The sequence below is a fragment of the Pelodiscus sinensis genome, chromosome 9 (genome assembly GCF_049634645.1).
Source record: "Pelodiscus sinensis isolate JC-2024 chromosome 9, ASM4963464v1, whole genome shotgun sequence".
NCBI classification, from domain to species: Eukaryota; Metazoa; Chordata; order Testudines; family Trionychidae; genus Pelodiscus; species Pelodiscus sinensis.
In genome coordinates, this window is record NC_134719.1 from 34,778,913 (window position 1) to 34,800,667 (window position 21,755).

The 21,755-nt window shown below is 46.0% G+C and overlaps 1 protein-coding gene across 3 annotated transcripts in view; it reads left to right on the top strand.

Annotated features, from left to right (window-relative positions):
* Positions 1–21,755, top strand: part of MTF2 (metal response element binding transcription factor 2) — a 61,846-nt gene that overhangs the window by 17,787 nt on the left and 22,304 nt on the right. For 2 of the 3 annotated variants that reach the window (XM_075936549.1, XM_075936550.1), the window contains exons 2-5: positions 3,065–3,154; positions 13,386–13,584; positions 13,710–13,791; positions 21,369–21,464. In XM_075936549.1, the coding sequence (XP_075792664.1) occupies positions 3,123–3,154; positions 13,386–13,584; positions 13,710–13,791; positions 21,369–21,464 (409 nt within the window). In that variant the 5' untranslated portion in view covers positions 3,065–3,122. The remainder of the gene's footprint in view (positions 1–3,064; positions 3,155–13,385; positions 13,585–13,709; positions 13,792–21,368; positions 21,465–21,755) is intronic. The other variant, XM_075936551.1, reaches the window with a different exon arrangement.

The following is a 21,755-nucleotide window of genomic DNA, read 5'->3' on the forward strand; positions in this document are numbered from 1 at the left end:
TGGTGACCACGGGGGTAGAGTAACAATGCTCTTTGCCAGGGCTTGATGAACGATGGTGAAAATCGCTCGCCAGGCCCGTACTGCGCATGTGCAAGAGCTGCAATGCGCATGTGCGCACCGCGAATGAACGGGGCGCGTGGCTGAAATCTATTTGCCATGGGCAAAAACTAAAAATAGTTTTATTTTGTTAGCAGGAGATCTCTCTTCTGCTAACAGAGTAGCAGCTACAGAGCAACAAGGTTTTAGATGTAAGCAAGGCTTTAGCTATGCTGCTGTAATCTACAGAATGTAGACGTAGCCTGAGACTGATATATGTAATAAAGAAAAAGTGTAATATGTAAGGTGAGATTTGGCATTAAAGAAGTGATGAATGACTTATCTATTCCAAGTTCTTCACACTTATTTGACAGTGTACACTAAATATTTCGATTTGGTCAACATGCTGACTGCAAGGTTTATTCATATGCAACAGCCTAGCTTGTCTTTCTAGCTTTTCAGGACTTGAAGCAATTTCTTCTGCCTCCTCTTTCTGTTGTCCAGAGAAGTCAATCTTTGAGTATCTGGCAAATATTAAAACTGCTACATTAGTGTGGTGGTGCTCAGAGTACCCAGGCCTGAGAGTCACCTTGTTTCCCCTTGCCTCTAGTGACAATCTTTCTTGTAGCTGTCAGTTTTCTGACACTGCTGGCTCTTCAGCCACTCTAAAGTACTCTCCTCTGGTTTTATGGCAACCCTTCCGGTTTTATGGCAACCCTTCCCTCTCCAGGCAGGTTAACAAATACCAGTGAATCGTTCTCTGGTGATATTTTGCCTCTGACGCTGGCCACTCACATACCCTTCACCTTTGGATGCAAAGGATCTAGAATGTATCCCCAATTTACCAGTTTATCCTTAAACCACTGTTCCTATAAACTAGGAACGTTAATGGTTAACCAGTAAGCCTCACCTTAGTGTGTGAGGCTTATTGGTTACGATTAACCAGAAGGGGTTGGAGCAGCCCTCTGCCTGCTGTGGGCAGGAAGCTGGTCCAGCCCCGTGGAGCCTGCCATAAGTGTGAGTGTTTGTTTGTAGGGGGCAGCTCCAGTCTGGCTGGAGCTGCTCTTGGTGTGCTGTTGGTTGGGACGCTCACAGGCAGGCTTGAGCAGCCTCCCTGTTGGTCTCATTTAATAAGTTAAACAGTTAAACTTCACATTTAACCTATTAATTAATTAAATGGAATTTTACGTCTCTACTATAAACCACATAGCACTCATGAGAGTTGCTTACAAAGAATGGGGTATCCTTTGCCAATGTGTCTTCTATGTCACAATTACTGAACAGTCATTATGGGCTAGACTTTCTATACTTTTCTTTCAGTGTCCCAAAACCATTTTACTGCTGCTCTGAACCTGCTTACTGTGTAGCTAAATTGACATCTTTTTCACATTTGTGTACACACAACACGGTGTCATTAGACATAAATTGGATATAGAGCATCGTGCAATTATGTTGGGGGTGGGACAGCAGTAATGTCGATAATTCAGCGGGTATAGTGTTCTTTGCTGTCCATTTATGAAGAACAGAGAGCTTTTCTAGAAAAATTGTGGTATCCAGTCCAGCCACCCTTTAGGTACGGGTTTTGTTTTATTCTAGGTTAGGTAGGGAGGAGAGTGTGGGTAAAAGTTCTTCTAGAATTGAAAAATCCTGATAATTCTTTTCACTTGCTAATCATCTTGATCATATGCACATGCAACAAAATATATATTGCTATTCAAATCTGCACAGTTTCCCCCACGGTCTTCAGACTGGTACATTGCTTAATACCTTGATGAACCTGTCTTCACAGGATGATTTCCATTCTCTTTACCACAAAGCACCGTGATTTATCTTTGTGGTGTGATGCTGCAATACTAAGCATAGTTCATCAGGTTGCCTTCATCAGTTTGGTTTTGCAGTTGCTTCTGTTTCTCTCAAGAATAACTGTCTGTCTGTAGCTAAGCCTCATCCACTGATTATCTTCATTACAGTCATATACTGCAGGATTGAGTAGTGCATGCCCACTAAGCTTTTGACTAAGGTATATAATTCTTCAGAGAGATCCAAATTTGATTTCTCCCATAATTGCTTATGATATCAATTGGCTTTCAAAATCTCCAGGAAGCTATTTCTTTATCCATTTGTGGGATTGGTACTTGGAGGGCATTGGGCAGTATAACTGCAATATAGGTAGTACCGTGAGGAGAATCTGAAGCAAAAATGAATCAGTATGGCTGTTAGTATTCCTTCATACATAATAAATAAGCAAAACAATTACAAGCTCTTGTTCTTCTTCGTTTTCCAAATCGTTTTGAAATTGGGAAAGAGAATCCCTCACTGTGGAGGGATCATTAAGAAGTGTCTTGGAAGCAATATTCCTAGGAAATGTGGATGAATGGTAAACAAAAGTGAAAACAAATGCACAAAAGAATGGTGTGAAAAATTCTGTTTGTTATACAGTAGTTAGTTTTTTGAAAATTATGTATAGTTTGAGACCAACTACAAGTTATAGCTACAGGAAAGCATTTCAGATGTCTTGTCTTTTCTTTAGCACCCTAGTCTGTCTTGAATTGTCCAGTTTAAGCTGCTTTCACCCCGGCAGCCTGAAAGAGGACATGACCAAATCTGGAAGCTGTCAATTAAACTTTATTCACTCTTCTCCGAGATCTGACTCTTCATCTGTACAAGCAGGGTGTTTTTTAAATAGTCCTAATAGCACAGTCTTTAAACACAATATATAGTGGACAGAACTATATAGGTATTTAATGCTTATATTAGATTGTTTTTGGATCTGCTTTCCATTCTTGATTTGGTAACTTTGCCTAATCCTGTAAATCTTCTAATTGATTTCTGGGTGGTGTTGGTACTGTTTCAGGCTAGCTTGGGCTGTAGAGAAAGCCATGTGAGCAAATTGCCAGGTGTCAGTGCGGGCCACTTTGCACAAACTCCTGAGAGTCTTTAGGGCAGCTTTGTGGTGTGCCAGTATCTGGTGACTCCTTTTGTATTTCTTCATGACTGCACTGATACCTATATTTCATCTTGACCAAAGGTGACTGACGCAAGCACCTGCTGTTCCAACTTTTCACGTCCAGTCCAGCTTCACAGCAATGATGCCACCATATACTTGGATCTCCAACAGGTGAGATTTCTTCTGCTGCAGTGGAAGCAACAGCGTCTGAGTGAGCGCTGTGATGCAGATAACCTGGCATTGGCTGTACTACATGTTGAAGTCATCTTCTTGGGCTTGTGCCAGTCTGTGTAGAAAACATTGCTTGCACTCATCACTAATGTGATGTGCTCAGTGAAAATCGTCTTGAGAGGTACAGAGGCCATGGGAAGTTTGAACGCATATCACAATAAGAGGAGTCTATCCTAGTGACTGACTCTACTACTGCTATCTTCTTGGATCTGGGCCTGTTGACTTCACAAAGAATGTGGATCATGAGAGCCTTGCATTCCCAAAAAACTAGTGAAGTGGATGGATTTCTCTGGGTCACATTTAGAAAAGTTCTTCTCCTGGCCCTGACATCAGTGGCTGGGCATGTGGTCCATGCCAAGAAGCGCAGAGAACATGTAGTCGAACATCTTGTCTCTGAGCGGACTTGGAAGTTTGTAGCAAGGTGTTTTTGTTTTTTGCTTTTTCTCTCCATGTTAGTCAGGTGTTGCTCAGACACCAGAAGATAACTTGTGCTTTCACGCTTACTTGCTATGATTCTGATGATTGCTAAAGTGTATTTTTTTTCTTTTGGATCTTAATGTAAAATTATTTTCATTAAACAAATTTTTGGGGAAGAAAGTTGGTACTTGAGTTGTCTTCCTTTTTATGACTTTATTAGAGAAATTTCTCCAAACTTGAGATCACTATCAATTCTTGTGAAATTCAGGGGTCATTGACATTCTACTATTTAGAACCTTTTCTACACTATTATTATTTGTACTGTGATAGCACAAAGGAACCCCAGTCAAGGATCAGGATTCTATTGTGGGTAGATGTTGTACAAATAGTACACAAGATGGTTCCTGTTCCATAGCTTTTTAGGGTCTGAAATTTTATGATGTGAGAAGGGCTGAAAGGCTTATTTTGTCTCATTTCATTTTTTTTCTTTCTCTCCCCTTTTTCTTTTTAAGTTAGAAATTAAAGTTCTTCTTAGTAGAGATGTGAAGATTTGACCAGTAAGCCTCACCCTTAACAGGTGAGACTTACTGTGTAAGAAGATTAAACAGTGAGGCTGGAGTAGCTTCCTGCCTGCTGCAAGCAGGGGATTGCTCCGATCCCAGGGGAGGGAGCCCACCACAGACAAGGGCTGCTCCAGCACAATCCCTGATGGCATCAAACCCAGGCATCTTGCAGGCAGGGGATGCTCCAGTCAGCACACTGGAGTACCCCTTCCTCTGGGGCACACTGGTCTGCTGCAGGCAGGGACTGCTCAGCATCCCAGCCAGCACAGCCTCTACCTGTATCAGGGGAGCACAAGCAGGGAATGCTGTGGCTGGGTTGGAGCAGCCCCTGTTTGCGAGATGGTGTGAAGCATTCCAGCTTGGCGGGGGCAAGGAGGGCTGCTCTAGCTGGGTTGGAGTGTCCCCTCCACTTAATCCCCCTTTTAGTTGGTTAATCATTTAAACAGGATTTTACATCCTTGCTTTCTAGGCTGGATGACGGTGAATGGAGAGCTAGTGAGATGAGGACATTGTAAGAAGTAGGAATAAAAAGTCAAGTAAGGGTTAGGGATGTCAACATGTAGACGACTACATGATTAACCTATATGCCCAGGCTTGTTGGTTAATCTTGTTGACTACATGTACCCCTCACCCCCCCCCCCCCCCCCCCCCCCGCCGCCTCTATATGAGAGAGGCAGCAACGCAGAAGGTGAGGGCGGTATGCAGGAGCCGATACGTGCAGGGAGCTGTTTCCGTGAACCTGGCTCCCTATGTCCCTTGCTACTTTCTATAGAGGCAGTGGTGGGGGTGAGGTACAGGGCAGGCAGGATCCAGTGTTGGGGGGAGCTGCCTTAAAACATGGCTCCCCCCCAGCATCATCTCTATGGAGGCAGCAGCACCAGGAGGTGGGGGCAGGGAAGTATATGGTAGGGGAGGCTGCCTCAAAGCAGCCTCTCTGCGAGGGGTCTGAGCTCCCTGCAGATTGGGGTGCTGCAGCAGCCTTTGTCTATGGAGAGCTCAGACCCCCTTTAGGGGCTCCTGCTGCCCCACCCTGCTTCCACTGTATTAGGAGGCAGCAGCGCAGAGTGGCAGGGGGCTCCTCAGGTGTGGAGCCAAGACCGCACTGGCTGGCTGGCTCTTCCTCTGGGGACTATTTAATAGTCATGTAACAGTAAATATAGCAAACAGCTTGGGAATTTATTTGTTAAATCATATTTATGTTAAGAGGCATAGTGGGAGTCTTGAAGAATGATGCACTACAAAGTTGATCCACATCGTTCTTAAGACACATCCACATCTTCATTCACAACATTTTCTCTCAATAAGCTGTTTTCCTTATGTTTCATTCTTGCAGGTAGGTCCTGCATCTTCTTGCACTGCTTACGCTTGACACTTTTTTCCTTTTTTTTTAAATCCAGGGAACTAGTTTCTTCAAAATATTTCCAGATAGGTGTTTTTTTAACACGTAGAAGTCATGACAGGTTTTTCTGTGGCAAAAGTGTAAGAAAATATAGGACGCGGTGTGTGCACACACTGGATGTCTTCCCTTTTTCCTTTCCTTTCCTGTCCACTCCAGTGTTCATTTTTGTGCTGCCTCTCTTTTCCAATATATTGTGTCTCTTTCTTGAGACAATGTCTTAACTAACTTGGCCATGGTTGGCCCAGAGCCACCACCACATAAGCACAAAACAAAAATAACCACCTATCCACTTGTCAGTCTGCTGAGAAACAGAAATGAAAAACCCAGAACTTTCAGAGCAAGAACTGATTACTAGGCTGCACTGACTAAAACCATTAATTCATTTTTATGACACTGTAGGTGTAGCATATTTGTGATAAGATTTCATTGCAGCTGTTGTTGTTTTTAAATGAAAATTTAGTATTTTTATAAAAAATGTTAAAAAAATATTTTAAAAAAACCAACCTTGATTTTTATCGTCCCTATTCAGTGCAGGCAGTACATTGCTTATATCCCGCAATGCCCATTGTGATTGCTATGGTCATTGGTTTGGTCTCTGCTGCCCTGCAGCCAAGTACACAAGTGTGCTTCTCTTTCCTTTTTGATCACTGGGAAGCTTTGAAATTGTTGTTCCTGTTTGCTTAGATTGGAGAGCTCACATTGCATCTGACTAGCTCAACATACCGGCTCACTCTAGCAAATGAACTCCTCCCTGGAATACACTGGACATGACGCATCTGATGGGCCTGTGGGGAGAGGCTGCAGTCACGGATCTGCTTCAGCTGCAGGAACTTTGATGTCAATGGGCAGACTTCTTGAAGCACGGAGAAGAGTGGATATGTTAGGAACACAGAGAAGTGCTGTTCAAAATCAAGGAATTGAGAGAAACCAAGAAAGGCCAATAGTCACGCAGGGGTGGTGTTACATACACAACACTTCTAGAAGGAGCAGCATACCATCCTCAGCAGCAACCCCACCTCAATAACTAAGATCCCTGTGGATACTTATGGGGAGCTGGTGTTGGTGGCCAGTGGCGTGAACCCTGACGACAACATAGTGGACAAGGAAGGGGAGATGGAGGAGGATGTGGGATATTTGGCGGTGTGGCAAGCCAAGGCATCTTTATTTAATTCCAGAGCAGCCTAGCCAGTCCCAGTAATCAGGCTCTGGTGTGCCTAAGTCAGGAGAAGGAAGCGCCACTCAGTACTCATTCAGCTTTAATTCTTTGGGGGCATGTGCTAATGTTCTTGTTTCTTAACCAGTGTAGAAGAGGGATTGAAGTAACCTACAGAGGTACAGTTTGTATTAGGGATGTAAAATCCCGTGTTCATTGGTTAATTAGTTAAACATAGTGTTTAACTTGTTCACTGATTAAAGGAGAAGCAGGCTGGCTAGAGTGCACAGTTCTTCCCCCTCTCCCTCCGCCCCCCCCCCCCCGGCTGCTGCCGCCACAGCAGGGCTGGCACCCCAAGGAGGGAGCAGTCCTTACAAACTAGGGATGTGACTGGTTAACCAGTATCTGGTTCTCATTCCTTTGTGCAGCTAGGCAGAAGGGGCTCGGTGGAAAAATTTGTGTATGCACACTGGAATGTCCCAGGAATCCTCCATAGAGATCTCTAAGAAACTTTCATTGAGGTAGCTGGCAATCCTCTGCCAAAGGTTTCTTGGGAAGGTTGCCTTGTTACTTCCTCTGCAGTAGGAAACTTTGCCATGATAATTAGCTATTACGTCTGTAGACACTATAGCAGCACATAGGGAGGCAGCATGCAGATCCAGGCTGCAGCTGTGTACGTGAAGGTGCTGTACCCTTGCATCCCCTGTTACTTTCAGGAGCGAGATGTTGTCTGGCTATCACCTCTGCCTATGAGACAGAGTACTATTCTTTAGAGCAGAGCCATTCTCTGCATACGACATTTGGGGTGGCTATCCCGGGTCCCACACTTGGAGTGGAGGGGGACTCATGTTAGCCACCTCAACTGTCCTATGGATGGGCTTAGCATGGGACAGCAGTAGGGGTCACCCACCTGCACTGATCGCAGTGGCAGGAGCCAGAATGACCAGGCAGCCTGCTTTGCCTTGCCTCCCTCTCCCAGCCCACTATGCTTGGCTTCTCCGGAGCTGCAGGAAGCAGAGTGCCCTTGTCCCAGGCATTCTGCTTCCAGTTGCTGCAGAAAAGTAAAGCACAGCGGACTGGGAGGGCTGCACAGTGGAACAGAGTAGGCTGCTGGGCTGATCCGGCTCCTGCCGCTGTGGTGAGTGTGGGGAGGCGGGGAGATGCGGGGCAACCCCTGCTGCCACCCAATCCCTGGTAATCGCCTGGCTTGTGTTGTGTAGTGAGGGGGTTGCCTCAGGCCACGTGCCTAGGGCACTGGGGTTGTTGCCTCAGACCCCGCAGCTCTCTAGGGACAGCCCTCAGAATAGTAGTCCTATGCCACATTATCCCTATGCATTTGTACCCTATTGATACTTTCCACTCTTTGTCCTATCTTGCCTATTCTCCCCTCCCTACCCACGCTGAACTCAGCATAGCTGGGACTACTGCTATGCTGTACACTTGCTATGTGAAAAATTGTGTTTTCTAACTCATTTGAATCTATGGTGTGAGTGCATTTGCAATAGGTGGGTCTTATTTTTTTGTATATGCAGAGGTGCCTTTTGAAGGGCTTGTCCTGCACATTGGCTCTGCCACTCTTATAAGATGAAGCAAAAGGACTAAAAGATATGTTCCACGAAGTGAAGCAATCCTCTTGTGGTCTGGATTGCAAGCAGAGAGCATAGAGAGAGGTTATCAATTACAAATTGCAGATGGACAGTCAGGCTGGGAAATGAGCAGCTTTATCTGCTTCTATCCTGGGAACAAACAGATGTGTTGTGGTCCCTCTTAGAACTTCGGGTTGAACATATCCATTTTTTCCTTCCCCTTGTGTCCCATACTGAGTTGCCTTCTAGGTCCACCTCACAATGAGGAGAGAGCCTAATTGGTGAATATGCTTTTGAGTTTCATATTCCTACCAAACATAGAATGCTCGCATGGATTTTGAATAAAAATGTACTTACAGAAAGTGAACAAAATGAGTCTCCTATATACAGTGATTGCTGCTAAAATTCAAACAGTGGCAGCAGTTGTATTTACTTTATTAAATTACCACACACAGAGCAGTCATTACAAGGTTTATACTGTGGTGCAAGAAAATAATGCTTGTCTGTATGCATTACAGCAACACACATTGTTGCGGCTAGCGGTGTTCCCCTTCCTCCACTTGCTGCCTTTGGAGGGAGGGAGGAAGCAGGAGCTGGCTTAAAAGCTAGTTCCCCCCAGCACCAACTCTGTGATACCGCCTGGTCCCCTTCCCCACACGCTGTTGCCTGCGTCACGCAGCAGCTTCTCCCCACAGTAGGTCCAGGCTCGTCGCGAGCAGAGACTTCTCCACATGCCTCTGTTTTTGGCCAGCCCCGGCCACTGCTTACAGGGGCTGCTTATTTGTAGCAGCCTCTGTCCATGGGGTATCTCAGCTCCCCACTGGGACCCCTGTGGAAGAGGCTGCTGGTCCCAGTGTGAGCCAGAAATGAGCAAGATTGGATCATGCCAAGTCCAGGACCTACCCCACTGCGGCTCTGCATTTTAAATGTAGTAAGAACTGGGCTGCCTATGCACCGGCACCTATTACATTTAAATTGCAGAGCCACAGTGGGGGGTAGCTCCTGGACCCAGTGAGAGCACTTGTCCTTATCAACTAATCATGTGTAGCTGATACAAACTGTATCGAATATATAATTAGCCAGTTACATGCCTCTTAACATCCTTAGTTGTGGCTTATTGTCAAAATGTTTCTGTTAAGCCTCCATGGTTCAAATAGTTCTCCATTGAGCCTGACTTACAGCCCTGGTACCTGGCTGCCTACAAGCAGCTGCCAGTTGGTCCGCTGCAATGCTCCATGATGTTGAAATTTCTACCCCTTTAGCCTAACAGATGTGATGCAGAACACAGCAGAGTTTGATAATAATGGAAATATTTTCCTCTGAGTTCTAACCTGACAAAGTGGCACCTCTAGCTTCCCAGCACCTGCTGAGCTGTTCTTGACTGCAGCTAAAGTGCCTCAATGTTGCTGGTGTAAGGCTGCATCAGTTATAGGAGGAAGAAGGGTGGGGGTTGGACCGGCCAGGATCACAATTGGCTTTTCCATGTTCCTAATTGATATCTTCTGGTCTGGAAAGAAAGTCCCTGCTTGCAGCCTTCTGTACAGGCCAGTGTTCTTGAAGATGGGTGCATCATCCATTTTTCTTGACCAGTCTGTGTTGGTGAAACAATCTTGGTGATCCATCAGTGCTTGCAGTATCATAGAAAAATAGCACTTTCTGTTGATATACTCTGTTGCAAGGTGGCTGTGGGGCCAAAATGAGGATATGTGTGCCACTCTTGCCCCACCGCATTTCCAGGCAGTTATCCACTATTTTTGGCATGTTGACCAGAGTTCAGTCCTTTGTAGCAGAAAACAATTAGTGATCCTTGCTTCCTTACATTGCAACCCCCACAGTGGATTTTCTCATTCCAATCTTATTTGTGACTGTTGAGTAGCAATTTGGCATTGCCAGCTTCCACATAACAATTGCTCCTGGCTTCTCCCTTGTTGGGGCAACTCTCATTTTCAAATCATTGTGCTGAAGGGCAGGGGTAAGATGTATCTATAGTTCCAGGAAAGTTCTGCAGCTGTTGCTTATCATTCCACACTTACATAACTGCATGTCCACTAATGTGATCTATACCAGCAGTGCCCCTCTGCCATGTGTATTGGCTAAACTGGACAGTCTCTACAGGGAAAGAATTAATGGACACAAATCAGATATCCGAAAAGGCAACAACACCCAAAAACCTATTGGAGATCACTTTAACCTGCCCGGGCACTCAGTCCTTTAACCTGCCCGGGCACTCAGTCCTTTAACCTGCCCAGGATCTCAAAGTCACCCTGTTGTTTCCAGCCAATTCCTCAAGCCAAATACACAGGGAAGCCTTGGAACTTCATTTACAAGTTTGGGAGCCATCACAAAGGTATGAATAAAGACATTACTTGGCTAGCACACTATCTTCCACATTCTAATGACTTAACCAACCAAACAATAGGTACTTAACAACAATTTGCACCTCTATCAGTGTCTTGTAACTTGAACAGTCCAGAGTCACTATTTTTCCCCCTTCCTTCCATCCTCCCCCCCATCTCCTGTTTATTTTGGAACTGGACTTTTTAATACTTCATTCATGTGAAGAAGTGGGTTATACCCAGGAAAGTTCATGAAACCATCTACGTGTTTTGTTAGTCTTTAAGGTGCTGTTAGACTATTATTTTAAGTTTTTCAAATAATGATGTGATCCCACCACCTAGTGCATGTTTTTCACATGCAGAACTGATGGTCCACTCTTTGCAGCTGCTCTGTGATTGCCAGCAGCAACCATGGATGATTGTGACCATGCACACAGTAGGGTAGACACTACCGTGTCATCATAAGCTTGCAGGTCATGCAATACTGCAGGATCTAGTGTGTTATATTCATAAAGCTCATCATAGTCAGCTGTGCAGGATCCTCACTTTATGGATATTGCAGGTGTGCAGTTTACTGCAGTTTGTTGAAAACAGCATAAACATGCTAAGAAGTTTCTGGGATTAAGAAAACTGCATCATGGGAGGCAGAGCCAACCTCGATGAGGAACTGCGTTCCCTTACCAGAACACCCAGCAACAGATGGTGACTAATTACACGATGGGATAGTTACCCACAGTGCACTGTTCTGTCAGTCCAAGATTACCTATTGTAGATGCGCAGTGCTGCCAGAAGTTGAGTTTTGTGGATGTTCAACAGCAGTTTAATTACAAGAGTGGAAAAAATGTCCGCATAACTTTATAGTGTTGATGAGGCCTAATTGAAAGTGAATGGAATTCTTTAGTTAGATGATTAACACCCACTAAATTTCAGTTAACAACACTTTGTATACAGGAGTCCTTTGTTAAAAAATAAGTTTATACTTCATCATTTTAAGTTGTTAAAGCTCACAATAAGCATCCCTGAGATCATTCAATAAAACTGGAGACTATCAAACTTGATATTCTTATGTCTAAGGTTAAAAAGCTGAAAAAATTTGCTTTTAGAGGGAAACAAATGGAAACTTTACATAAAAATCAACACCATGGATGCAAGTACAATTTTAAAACTTTTCAGATGGCGTTTAAAAATAAATAAAAATAGTTAAGATCAGATCAATACTACACACGTCAATATAAGTACATCACTGAGGTTTTGAAAAAATCCACATTTCTTAGCAACATAGGGCTTGTCTTCATTACCAGGGAGATGGATGTTGCTGCAATCAATGCTGTGGGTGTCAATTTAGTGGGTCTAGTGAAAATCTGCTAAATCAACAGCAGGTAATCTATTTTACTGAGAAGAGTAAGTCAACTGGAGAGTATCTCCTGTCAACACATCACAGTGAAGATGCTGTGGTAAGTTGACCTAAACTACATTGATTCCAGTTATGTTGTTTGCATAGATGGAATAGCATAACTTAGGTCAACTTACTCTGCTAGTATAGACAAGGCCATAGTTACACCAACTTTAATCCTTTGTGTAGTCAGTGGTTTGTCTTTAGAAGAGCTCCTGTTGTCATGGTGTCACCTCTCGTGGAGGTGGAGTTACTAAGTAAAGAATAGGTGCAGTTGACCCAATGCCACTTTGTATTGTAGATCTGCCTTAAGCTATTTTAAAGTTTGGTTTGACTACTGTATTTAAATGTTGCTGTTTGGGAGGCTGACAACTGAAACGCTGATCTGCATGAATGGAACTTTATTTCTGGCTGCTGGACTGTTCTGCACTGTATTCTGGGTATATAAATTATCCCAACTTGTGTGGAAAATGAAAACTTGCTTCCCACCCTGGTTTCGTCACAAATATAACCAAATGACAGTGCTATTCCGTAGTGTAGAAGTCCTCAAACTGGGTTGTGCCAAGGAATGCCTGGGCAGCCCTTGTGAGGGGAGTCAGAGAGGGAGAATGAATGCTACACAGGCCTGGGGGAGGAGGAGCACGCAAGGTTAAAAGATTTGGAGACTACTGCTATAATGTACTTTGAGAACCACCTGCCACGTACATTCTCTCTTGTATAGTTTGTAACTCAACTGTCCAAGTGGAGTTGGAAAAGAAGTGTAGCAAAGTGATGGTTTGGATATGCAGAATGTTTCTTCTACCTTTCTGTGTATTCGGGGGGGGGGGGAGAGATAGAAGGCTAGTTTTCATTTTCAGGCTGAAGTTAAGTTGTATTGGGTCATCCAGAGGATCTAAATACAGGTAGATGAGCAGCTTGTTCTCGGAGAGGGGACTGTTTGTTTTAAGAAATGAATTGTAACTTTTGAGCTACCAAAATGACACTCATCTTTTTATCTAGATCCATTTTGCCGTTAGATAAGTAATTTCTATTACTAGAGAATAATGATAATTCTGTATGTCACTTTAAAATGTTTTATGGCCTCATGTTGAATCAATCTCTTCTTCCTTTCTTTTACCCTTTAAGTATTAGATTCTTTTGATTGGTTTTGGTGCTTTTTGAATTTTAATGGTAGGGTTTTTTGTTAAAATCATTAACTTCTTACACAGTTCTAGGGATTAGCTGAGGGGTTTTTCTTCGTAAGTGCTATTAATGCTGATCAAAGTACAATTGATAGGTTTAATAAGTTACCCTAATTTAATTTTTTTTCTTTGTTTAATTTTAGAGACTCTACAGGGGTGGGTAATTCACTGGTCCAGAAACGGTCTCCTCTACGTCGAAACCAGAAGACCCCAACATCCTTGGCCAAACTATCCTTACGGGATGGAGAGAGAGCCAAAAAGCCAGTGTGTAAATTTGAAGAAGGTCAGGATGTCCTAGCGAGGTGGTCAGATGGCTTGTTTTATCTTGGAACTATCAAAAAGGTAACTAATTTTTAGTATTCAGGGACTCCTGTAGCATCCTACATTAAGCTTGACTACAATATGTTAATTAAAATTCTCCCTTTTAATGATTCTATGTAATCACAAAATAATTCTTTATTTTTCAGATAAACAAATTGAAACAGAGCTGCTTTGTTATATTTGAAGATAGTTCCAAATCCTGGGTTCTCTGGAAGGATATACAAACAGGCAAGAACTTCAGTATTTCATTTCTGTAGAGCAGTGTTTCCCAAATAGTGCTCTGTGGAACCCCGGGGTTCTACGAAGTGAAAGTAAGGGTTCTGCGGGACCCCGATCACTTCGTCCTCCCCCAGAACCAGTTTTAGGGGTCGGCCAATGGCCACCACAATGTTAGGGGCAGGCCAGCGTGGGGTGGGGGGTGTGTGTGTGGTGTGTGGTTTTTTTTTTTGTTTGTTTTTTTGTTTTTTTGTCAACCAGTTACCCCTGGCGTTTAAAAAAAAAAAAAAAAAAAGGGTTCCGTGGCCAAATAAAATTGGGAAACACTGATGTAGACTAAATGTTACACTTACGGTGCCAATGGTGTTTGATTGAAATCAGTTAAAAACACATCATAAATGCAGAAGTAAAATTTAAAGACCCAGCATCAGTAAACTGCTATGAAGAGAGAGGCAGGCAGTTTTGCAGATTGATAAATTCTAAATCATATAGGTCAAGAACAATGCATTAAGCTTCATCAAAAACCCATAGGCAATTGATGCACATTGTGAAGTGCTGATTTAATATGCTTGCAGTGAGAATTCATTTCTTTGAGTTATTGGTCATGTGCATTCCAGTAGATGTGTAAGTGCTGTGAGCACGAGCATCAGAAAGTTTTTCTGCTAAAGTGGCACCTGCATGGCATGGTATATAGCAGCAATGGGCAACTCCATCACAGTGGGCTGCAGCAACCCTCAGCCCACTGAGGTTCTATTGGCAGTCCAGACCCTCTACTCCCACCATGCGCCCCTCGTGCACCTGGGCATTGGAGCTCTGCATTTCCTACTCCTCCCACCTCCCTGCACTTTCAGAGCACTGCATATCTGCTGATTTGTGCTCTATTCCTGCTCCTCCCCCTCTCAGAGCTTGAACAGCTGGTTTGTGGCATTCCAGCTCTGGGAGAGAGGGAAGGGGAGGAGCAGGGATGGAATGTCAATCAGTGGATTTGTGGTGTTCCATAAGTGCTCGCAGGGAAGGGAGGAGTACCAAGTGCGGGGTTCCAGTGTACGAGGGGCACAGACAAGGGGTCTGCAGGCCACAAGTGGTGCCCCAATGGGCCGGCCGCAGGTTGCCCGCCAATGGTACATAGGGCTTAATCGGCCTTCCACCTCCACAGTTCCGTCTTATTGCCAATAATGTTGTTGGAGTGCTCTTTCTCAGCAAGACAATCCTAACTATATTTTTCTTAGCTGTTTCTTGGTTATGATTAGTTCTTGTTATTTGAAGTTAGTTGATAATTGTCATTGGGAGGGTGGGGTTCTTTCCACTTTTTTTTCCTTGTTTAAGTTCCCCCCAGGCATGCAGTGGGTTTTGAAGAACTGTGTCCCTTGTGGCAAGCCTATACCCAGAGAAGATCTGCATACAGCTTGCCTGAAGTTCTTAGGTTAAGGATACTTAGCTGATGAGTGTAGTATTTGAAGGAGTTTCTAACCTTGAATTAACAGAATGAGATCAGTGCTTGAAACTCCTGCTTATGGAGTCAGCACTTGGACCCTGGTGCACTGTCATCTTTGGTGTGCAGTCCAGCTTCAGTGCAGGACACATCGGTGCCTCAAAAAGAAGTCCTGAAAGAGCAAAAGCACTGCTCTCCGGTCCGCAAGACGAGCTCCTTTGCCTGGCACCGCTCTCCATCTCTGCTACTGCATAACAAAGCCAGCAGTCACCATCAGTTAGTGCGGCCCTCGGATGGGTACCTTAAAGACAGTATGGCACTGTTGATTCTGGCCCTGAGGGCAGGGCCATTGAGTCTGGTGGTGTTGGGCTCCCCCAGTTGGGAAGCCATGAAGGAGGACTTGGACCTCCTTTTGATGCTGGCAGCAAGGGACTGAATCCAGATTACAGAGCTCATAGCACTGGCTCTGATGCAGACTGCGCTACTGGCTTCAGTGCCGACATTGGCATTAGTTGTGGGTCAGTACTGTATGCTCCAGCCTCCGGCACTGCCCAGTGCAGCAAATGCCCCCAGTACCAATGCCACTAACTGGCACTCTTTCCTATATGGCATTGGGGCAAGCCAATTTTGCTACCATAGCACTTAGCGTCCCCTCAGCACCACTATCTGGCACAGTGCCTCTATTGTTTGCCTCTGACTATACGTGAGAAGTGGTCTCTTGTGCATCTTGCAGCAGCCATTTGCGGCTCCGCTTCCGGCACCACCATTGGGAGGCTCCTGTGGCACCGCAGACATGCTGGCTCCCCCCCGCAGTGGCACCTGTGTAGTCGCCATTGTGGCGGCCCTGGGCCTACTATCAGGCACAGAGCACGGTGTCGCAGGTAGCTTCAGTGTCCTCATCCTGCCAGGCACCCTCAACTATGGCAGTAGCTCCTGAGCCCGTTTGAGTTGAAGCGCCAACTTGGCACCCGTTGACACCCATTGAACCACCAATGTCTTAGCCCTCCAGTATCTCTAGGTACACCAGGAAGCCCAAAGGTCTTCCTCTTCCTCCTCTTCTCTGGACTAGGTGGTTGGGGATTCATCTTCCTCCCTTCCTGTCCCTGATGTAAGGGCATACCAGGACCTTCTACGGTGGGTGCTTCACAGCCTCAATGTATCCACGGAAAAGATTGTGAAGAATGCAGACCCAATGGTGGATATTTTAGCTCTGAGGGCCTGTCCAGGGTGGCTTTACCCTTTGTCAAAACTATCAGTGTACCACCAGGGTGTTGTGGCAGACCCCAGCCTCCCTTTTTCTGACAGCAAAAGAAGTGGAGAGGTGCTACTCTGTTCCCCACCAGGGGTACAAACATCTCTTCACCCACCTATCTCCAGGGCGGTTAATGTGGTTGTTTGTAAGGAGAGGCAGGAGCATCAGGGGCTGACCTGTAAGAACAAGGGTGCAAAGATGCTGGACCTCTTCGGTTCATAAGGTCTACTCAACTGGGGGGCTCCAGTTTCACATAGCTAATCAGCAGGTGCTGTTGAGTCACTACTCCTATAACTCTTGGCCTGTGCTGTCAAAGTTTCAGTAGCTACTGCCTGCAAATTCGCACTTAGAGTCCATTGTGGTCCTGGAGAAAGGCAAGTCTGTGGCTCCCACCTCCCTTCAGATGGCCCTGGACTCGGTTGACTCAGCCACTAGGTCCATATCCATGGGAATCACCATGCGGCACAATCCTGGTTACATGCATCTCCGTGAGGATCCAGACCATGATCCCCCTCTCTTTGGGCTGTGCATGTCTTTTCTTTGAAAAGATAGATAAGAAGCTGCACCGCCTTAAAGACTCCCAGGCAACTCTTAAGTCCCTTGTGACCAAGGGACCTCATCACAAGCCATTTAGGCCTCTGCCACCCTTGCGCTTTTCCCAGGGTTCCCCTTGGCAGGACCCGCAGGTGGGGCAGAAATAATAGTCATAGGCAGCCTTCCCATACCTCTTTGGGTCAGCACCGGAGTCACTCTGCCATCTCCCAACCCTAAGACCAACTTTTGAAAATGCGCCTAAGGATGGAGCATCAATCCAGTTCTGGGATCTCTCCCTCCTATTTGACAATCCATTTGTCCCACTTCTACTGTGCTTGGGCCAGTATTGTTTTGTATCGTTGGGTCCTCAGCATGCCAGCAGTGGGATACTTCATCCAGTTCCCTATTCCCCAGTCCTTCCACTCCCCCTTTTCATGTCCCTCTTCAGGGACTCTTGTCATGAGCAACTCAGTCAGGAGGTTCACTCCTTCCTAGAGTTAGGGGTGATAGAGGACTTTACTCAGGAATACAAGGACAGGGGTTTTTATTCCTATTTCCTTATCCCCAAGGCCAGTGTGGTGGGCTCAGGCCCATTATGGTTCTCCAAAATCTGAACTTGTTCGTAAAAAAAGTTCAAATTCTTTTTTGAGTGATGTCCATGTGTGTGCTCCCCTGTAAGTGTCGGGTTGTCTCAGTGCTGAGCAGGGTTGGGTCTGAGCCCCTAGGCGATGCATTCTTCATAACCTGGAACACACCACTCCATCATACGTTTCCTCCACTCACCCTCATCCCAAGAGTTCAGCACAAGATCCACTCAGATGGGTCCCGAGTCATCCTGATAGCCTGATCCTGGTCCAGGCAAACCTGGTATCCATACCTTCACTAGATGTCCCTAAAATCTGTGTTTTCCCCTTGTCCGGACTGTCTCGACTGCTCTTCTAGAACCAAGGCACAACTTTACATCCCCAACCTTGATCTCTGAACCTTAATGTGTGGCTCCTGTCTGGTTCTAGGATTCTGGGGCACTTTGTTCCAGTCAAGTGAAGGATGTCCTCCTCCACAGTTCACCACCTACCTCCACCAATGGATATGATTCTCTATCTGGTGCACTCAGAGACAAATTGATCCCTGTTCCTCTCCAATTCACATCCTCCTTGATTACATTCTCGAGTTAAAAATCACAGGTCTATCCATGTCATCCCTCAGGATTCACCTTGCTGCAATTGCTGCCTTCTACTGTCCAGTTGAAGGGTTTTTGGTCTTTACTCATCCAGTCACTAGGAGATTCCTTGGAAGACTTTGCAACCTATACCCACCCTACAGGCATCCAGCACTTGTGTGGGACTTAAATCTGGTTCTCGACTCACTTACTTGACTTCCTTTCGAGCCCATGGCAACTTGTTCCCTTCCCTTCCTTTCCATGAAGGTAGCATTTTTAGTTACCATTACTTCTGCCTACAGGGTCAGCGAGATTGGGGCCCTCACAGTGGATCTGCCTTATACAGTCTTTATGAAAAACAGAGTTCTGTCACAGCCACATCCCACCTTTCTGCCAAAGGTGTGCACATCATTCCATATTAATGAACCCATCGTCCTGCTGGATTTCTACCCAAAATCATGAGCCTCCCGTTAGGAAGCCACTCTACAGACTTTGAATGTTTGGTGGGCCCTTGCTTTCTACATAGATAGAACCAAAGCCTTCCATAGATCGCAGCATGTTAGTTTCCATTGCACAGCACTTGAAAGGCATGCCCATCTCTGTTCAGCGCATTTCCAACTTGATACCCTTATGCATAACTTGCTGTTACTTCTTGCAAAACAGGACTCTTCCAGCTCCCCTGAGAACACGCTACCAGTGCCATATCAACAGTGTTTTTTTGTAACTTTCCACTCAAGGACTTCTATCATGCTGCCACCTGGTCCGGGCATACTTTCTCAAGACATTGTCATCGTATCCAAGCTGTTGCTCAATATCTCACTGGCCACAGCAATCTTGTTTTCTGCCTCCTTCCTTACTGGTCACTCCTTTGTAATCAGCTACAGTGGAGCACCCACAGAGACATGACTTGAAGAAGCAAAGTAAGTTACTGACCTTGTGCAGTAATGACCGTTATTAGAGGTGTGTCCCCCTATGGGTTCTCCATGACCCACCAGCCTCTCATCTACTTGGAAGTACCAGTCTACTTCGGTATAGAGGAGGAATTGAGGTGGGTTGGGCCGCATGCACAGCGTGCTAAGGCGTGAATGCCACAAGGCACCTACTGCACATGCGTGGCCCCACTAACTACTGCTATTCAAAACTCTGATCTGCGGTGCTGGGATGACCTGACACCTACAATGGAGCACTCATGGGGATACACATCTCAAAGAACCATCATTTACTGCACAAGGTGAGTAACTTCTTTTTCCATATGGTTTCCCTGGCCACTATCGTCTCCTCCCTTGATTTGAGGAGCTGGTGTGCCATCCTTGAGCTGAAGGATGCGTTCTTACATATTTCCATCATTCCCACACACACAAGGTTTCTCAGGTTCATGGTCAGTGGCCACCACTACAAATTCACAGTCCTCCCGTTCAGTCTTTCCATGGCATGGAGGGTGTTCACAAAGTGCATGACAGTGATGACGACCTTTCTCTGCAAACACTGGGTACAGATCTTACTGTACCTTAATGATTGGCTAATCAAGGGCAGGTCCCAGGAGCAGGTGCTCCAGCTAGTGGAACTGGCAGGTGTGACTGTTCTGGGCTCTATTCTCAGTTTTCCCAAGTCCCGGTTGGTTCTAGCTCAGCAAGTAGTGTTCACTGGGGCCCTTGTAGATTCTACCCTTGAGAGCCTTCTTGTCCCACTTTCAGATGCTCATGGACATTATGCACACCCTTCAATGGTTTCTACTACTATGTCCAGGAGTTGTATGAGGCTCCTGGGCCACATGGCGGCCCACATGTTTGTGAGAGAGCATGTCAGACTCTGCCTCCAACCCCTCCAGACCTAATTTGTCATAGTCCACAGACCCAACAGGGATCTATTTGATCGGGGTGGGGAACCTCAGGCTCAGGGGCTGGTTGCAGCCCCTGGCTTGTCTGGATCTGGCCCCTGAGACTCAGCATGGGGGAGCCCATGTTAGCCCTCCAGCCACCCACCCGCAGGGCTGGAGCACACAAAATCTACTAGCTTGGGCCCCCCTAGTCTCTGGTGTGTGAGGATAATGGGAGGAGTGTCTTTCTCCTTCTCAGTCAGGGGCTTGTCACTTTGTTTCTCACTTGTGTGGCCCCCAACTGATTTTTCTGTGGGTCAGCAGCCCTCAGCCCGAAAAAGGTTCCCTACCTCTGCATTAGATGGCCTGGTCACCCTGCCTACATCAGTTTTCCACTCCCTGAATTGGTGGCTGCAGCCCCAAGTGGTGCATGTGGGAGTCCCCTTTGCCAGCTCCCAACCCTCCCTGTCTCTGGTGATGGATGCTTTGGCGATGGATTGGGGAGCACATCAGGGTATACTCAGGGGCTGTGGTCCAAGGCAGAACTCTCCCTGCACATCAGTGTCAGGGAACTCAGGGCTGTTTGCGTTGCCTGGCAGGCCTGTTTCACTATTTATAAGGCCAGTGCATTGCCTTGTTGATCGACAACACAGCTGTGATGTACTAGATAAACGCTGCATGCCCAGTGCCGGTGCCACCCATGTGCTACACTCCCGGGGCTGGCGCCGCTCCTGTGTTGCGTGCTCAGGGGTGGGGCCGCCCATGCACCATGTGCCCTGGTGTGGGGCTGCCCGCGCGCCCGGGGCCGCCCATGTGCCGCGTGCTGGGGGCCGGGGCCGCTCATATACCACACGCCTGGGGCCAGCACAGCCCATGTACTGCGCGCCCAAGGGCGGGGCCGCCCATATGTCACGCGCCCAGGGTTGGCACAGCCCTTGCACCGTGGACCTGGGGGCGGGACCACCCATACGCTGCACGCCTAGGGGCCGGCACCACACATGCACCACGTGCCCGGGGGCGGGGCTGGTAACAGCGTTGGGGACCACTGGCCTAAGGGCTGGGGAGCGCGGGAAGTCTTCTCCCACACCAGAGGCATGGGCACCCAGGGGAAATGTGAGGGGGCAAAGGCACTCCCTCACCCTCAAACCAATGATAGTCTGGGGATGGGGAACCTGGAAGTATATTGATCCCTTCCGCTTGAGGTCCTGCCCCTTCCTGAGCAGCCTAGAGCCATGTCAAAAATTTCTGAAGTGGCCCCTGGCCAAAAATGTACTAATGTTTAACTGGTTAACTGATTAAGCATGATTTTACATCCTTAGTTAAGGACCTGAGCAACGCTGGGTGAATCTTCTAGTTCTAAATGTATGTAACATGAGTTACTTTTATCTATTTTTAGGAGCCTCTGAGAGTGGGGAAATGGTCTGTACGATATGTCAGGAGGAGTATTCCGAAGCACCTAATGAAATGGTTATATGTGATAAATGTGGCCAAGGTAACTTTTGTTTCTTGATGTTTGTTCCATTTTAGATATTTTGGTTTATTCTGGTCTATGGCTAATGGGAAGGGCTGAATGCTTTATTATATTTGGTTTGGGTTTTGTAACCTTCCAAAGCTCTTGTGATTAAAACTCTCAACAAACAAGAGCTTTAAAAAGAGAGTTTGGAGCACTATTGATCATAATAGCTGATCAGAATCTTTTTATGGAAACAAAGGATATTTTAAATCTACATTCTGTTTTAGAAAGAAAAGAAGTTGTTTAAAACAATTTAGTTTGTGTAAATAT